This window comes from Aegilops tauschii, chromosome 3 (assembly GCF_002575655.3).
Source record: "Aegilops tauschii subsp. strangulata cultivar AL8/78 chromosome 3, Aet v6.0, whole genome shotgun sequence".
Classification (NCBI taxonomy): Eukaryota; Viridiplantae; Streptophyta; class Magnoliopsida; order Poales; family Poaceae; genus Aegilops; species Aegilops tauschii.
Genome location: NC_053037.3, coordinates 609,542,081 through 609,546,049, shown reverse-complemented (window position 1 = coordinate 609,546,049; position 3,969 = coordinate 609,542,081). Strand labels below are relative to the sequence as shown.

At 42.9% G+C, this 3,969-nt stretch overlaps 1 protein-coding gene across 1 annotated transcript; it reads right to left on the bottom strand.

Moving 5' to 3' along the window:
• Positions 1-533: 533 nt before the first annotated feature.
• LOC141020830 (polyubiquitin 11-like) lies at positions 534-2,369 on the bottom strand. The gene has a single exon (XM_073495775.1). The coding sequence runs from the start codon at positions 1,275-1,277 to the stop codon at positions 534-536; it is 744 nt and encodes a 247-aa protein (XP_073351876.1). The 5' UTR covers positions 1,278-2,369.
• Positions 2,370-3,969: the final 1,600 nt, after the last annotated feature.

Here is a 3,969-nt window from a genome sequence, read left to right as displayed (position 1 = left end):
TGTTACCAGAGATATTGACAAGACTCCCAACTCTGTTTTCCAGTCCCAATTCGAGCTTGATGTGACCTTCATGTGGTTCACAAGATGTGTGTGACAATATCTTATATAGGAAAACATGAATAAACACAAAAAGGGTATGTGAAAAAGAAACAATGGAGTCTATGTTTGGTGAAACTGCATTCAGACTGTATTTTGCAATCCAACTGATGCCAAGACAGACCCGACCCTTAAGGACTTGTTTGGTTGCAAAGGGTTTGAAGGGAATTTTAGAGGATTGGGGAGGATTAAATCTGCTACAAGTCAAAATCAACATCAATTCCATCCATACCTCTCCAATCCTCTCCAAAAGAATGTTTAACCGAACATGACAATAATAGAAGTTCTTCATATTTAGATTAGATAGATAAAAGGAGTACTCATCACATTAACATACTACTAAATAATAGTACCCAGTTTTCCTAATAACTCACCACACCACTGCTGGAAATGAACAATACTCGAGCAACATATAGTAACGCACTAGAATGGTAGTTTTACGGCACACCAATACTGGAAGTTCGACTGCAGCAGAATAGAACTCCTTGTACGATGGCAGGCCATGTATCGCAACAACCCAGACGGTAGATCAAATAAATGGTAGATCCCCATTGAACGTTGCAGTCAGCGAGGGTGCTGCTGCCCTCCAGCTGCCTGTGAGCATACACGAAGCGCTGCTGTTTCGGGTATGGGGCATGCTTCATCTTGTAGATCTTCACCTTGACACTGTCGACTGTATCCAAGCTCCCAACCTTGAGGCTGATGCTCTTTCCTTGTAGAGTCTTCACAAAGATCTGCATCATGTCTCCTCTCGGAATACACGGGAGGAGGACGAGGAGAAGGGTGGACTCATTGCCAATGTTGTGGTCAGCCATGGTGCGGTTCCCATCGTCCAGCCGCTTGTTGGCAAAGACAAGGCACTGCTGAGCCTTCGGGAAGCCCTCAAGCTCCTGGATCTTGGCTCTTAAGTCATTGACAGTGTCTAGCCTGTTGACCTCGATGGTGATGGTCCTGACCGCCACCGTCTCGGTCACGAAGATCTTCATTTTCTCCTGATGGTCAAGGGTGGATTCATGCTGAATGTTGTAATCGGCCAGTGTAAGGTTGTCATCTAGCTGCACCCCATTGAAGACGAGGGTGACCTGTTCCTGGATCTTTGCCTTGACAGCATGCACGGTATCTGATGGGTGGACCCTCAGGCGGGTCGTCCTGCCGGCCGGGCTCTTGACCAAGACGTACATTCTGAATGAGCAAAGCAAATAGCACGAATTAAGTTTTATACAGTGTTATTTAACATCAATGATTACAAAAAGTTGGAAGAAACAACAGAATTCTACTGCGTATTGTTTCTACAGACCAAGGTGTCATACTAAGCCTGTATTCTTGAAGAGTCATTAAAATACGGTACATGGTTCACTCAGTTCTGTACACTGAAGAGATGAATTGATTATGTACTTCCCAATTAACTGACCAGCACTTCCACTCATATGGAACCAGCGAATCCCAAATCAGCTAACAAGACACTGACTTTACAGATACAGTCAATCAATCTTAAACAAAAAAAGACTATCCAGCCTCAATTCCCCCCGACAGCTAAAGTTAATAGCGGATCAATGCTTTCACCCAGCTAGATAACCCCCAGCTCTGTCTCCCCTATGTCGCCGCCACCCACCCACTATAATTAAATGGTAGAAATCTACTGCGTAAATACTTGCCTTGTTTACAGTTAACAATGTGTCGCACTAAGCCTAGCATGCAAAGTATAGTTTTGAGTATAATTCATGCTTCACTTAGCTCTGTATATTACACTGAAGAGATAAGGTGAATATCCACTTCCCAGTTAACTGGCTAGTAACACTAATAACACTTTCTACTGGAAGACATGTGAATGGCAAGTCAGCCAAGAGGACTAATTCTAGAGAAGACATCGGAGTATTCATGCAGGTACCCAGACTGGCTATATTTTGACGACATGTGAATTTGACAATAAATGCAAATCCATCCTAATAAATATCCCCAAAACTAAATATGCATGCAGCCTTAATTTCCGTCCCGCAAGAACTAATATTTACAGCAGATGCTTAATTTCGTCCTGCTTTTATTTACACCAAAAAAGATGTCAAACACTTCAAACTGCCCACAGAAGTTGGATGAGAAATCTTGTTATTCCGTTATGTATGTGAAAAATAATCTAACTAACAAGAATTCCCTATATAATTGGAGGATATATACTCCATCGACCATACTCTAGATGTATTCTTATCTTTGGCAAGTAAGATGACGAACATTTATTCCATGCTGCATCTATCCAATACAATATCCTAAGATCATATATAAATAATATAGTACGCCCTACCTGTACACTGGCTAACAATTCACTCTAGCTAGAGATCGCCGAATATGAACAAAACTAATAGCAGAGGTAGGCAAGAGGAAAAAACTGCCCTGTACTTATGTTCCTTCCGAAGATGAGTCAACAAAAATTCTTGCTGGTAGGAGAGATCGATCAGAAGTAGAAGAAGAGTTAGGGTTGGCGGCCACAGGATAGATGGACTCCATCTTATTCATAGGGCCTCGATCGAAACGTGTCCAAGCCGGTCTTCCACTTCCAAGGCACATTATTAATGGGGAGCAATGGGGATGGTTTTACTGAGGGTGACTAGTTAAAGGGTGCCCCCGCAGCGACACTTTTCGGGGGTGTGAGGCTTACGGTGGGCTCACTCGTGCCGTCTCATCAGGGGGAATTAGATCTTAACTCAAACTTTACTTTCCCATTTGAGAGCCCCACAAAGGAAAGGCAGCTTGACATGCTTTAGCGAATTTTCTGATTTTTTCTGCAGTTCTTTTTTTTTGGCAGTCGGTTTTTTCTTCAGGTCTCACGAGGTCATGAAAATACAGTACATGGTTCACTAAGTTCTGTACACTGAAGAGATAAGGTGAGTATGTACTTCTCAATTAACATTATCTACTGGTACAGAACTTACAACAGGCCAATATCAAATCAGGCAACCAGGCACTGACTCACAACTCTGGTGTTATAGCCATAGCTTCATGCACATATTGGCACGTACGTCCATCGTATGCAATTCACCACTCACAACTCTGTCTATATGTTATAGGTTTGTGTGTCGAAAGAAATGGTCCCAATAGAAGCACACCACGAACAAGAAACCCTAGAACTTGCCTGTCCCATATCCTCTTATCATCGCCTCATCACCCTCCTCTACCCACCCGGCATCGATCTCATCTCCTTACCATGCGTCTTCCTCAACCGAGTTTAGTCATTGAATTAACCTTGAGATCCGCTTTTGTTTTTCTCATTCGTCTATATAACTTCTTATTTCCCCAGTAAAAAAATAACATCTTATTTTCCTAATGTTTTATAATTAATAAATATTTTGTTAAATCTCCATTCATACATTCTGACTTTTGCTAACGCTGTAAGACAAATAAATTAAGTGACGTGCTAGTGAAAATAATCTCTTAGTAAATAAATTTTGAATACATCAAAAACCGTGTGTTAAAACCTGGGAAATCAGTCAGGGTTTAGGGTTTAGGTTTAACACAAATTACATTTTTCACAACCTTAGGTTGTCTTCTGACTGTATTGAATCAGTAATAATTATTCAGAAGACTTGGCTATAAATTTTGAATTCCCAAGAGCATCTCCAACGGGCGCGCTAAATAAGCCGCGCGCCGGTCAAAACCGCTATATAGCGCGCGCGACCGAAAGAACGCTCCAGCAGCCGCTATAATACCGCGCACGGTAAACAAGGCTCAGCGCGCTGGGGAAAACTGCATCGCGTGCTGCTTATTTGGGTCGCCCACTCGCTCGCGCTGGACAAGCCAATCGGGCGCGCGAATCTCACCAACCGCCGGATCTGAAACCTCCAGGCACTAGCGCCTCCGCTGCACCTTCTCCTATTAGCTCCG

Coding starts and splice junctions, on each gene's coding strand:
- LOC141020830 (XM_073495775.1), bottom strand. CDS start 1,277: ATGTACGTCTTGGTCAAGAGCCCGGCCGGCAGGACGACCCGCCTGAGG.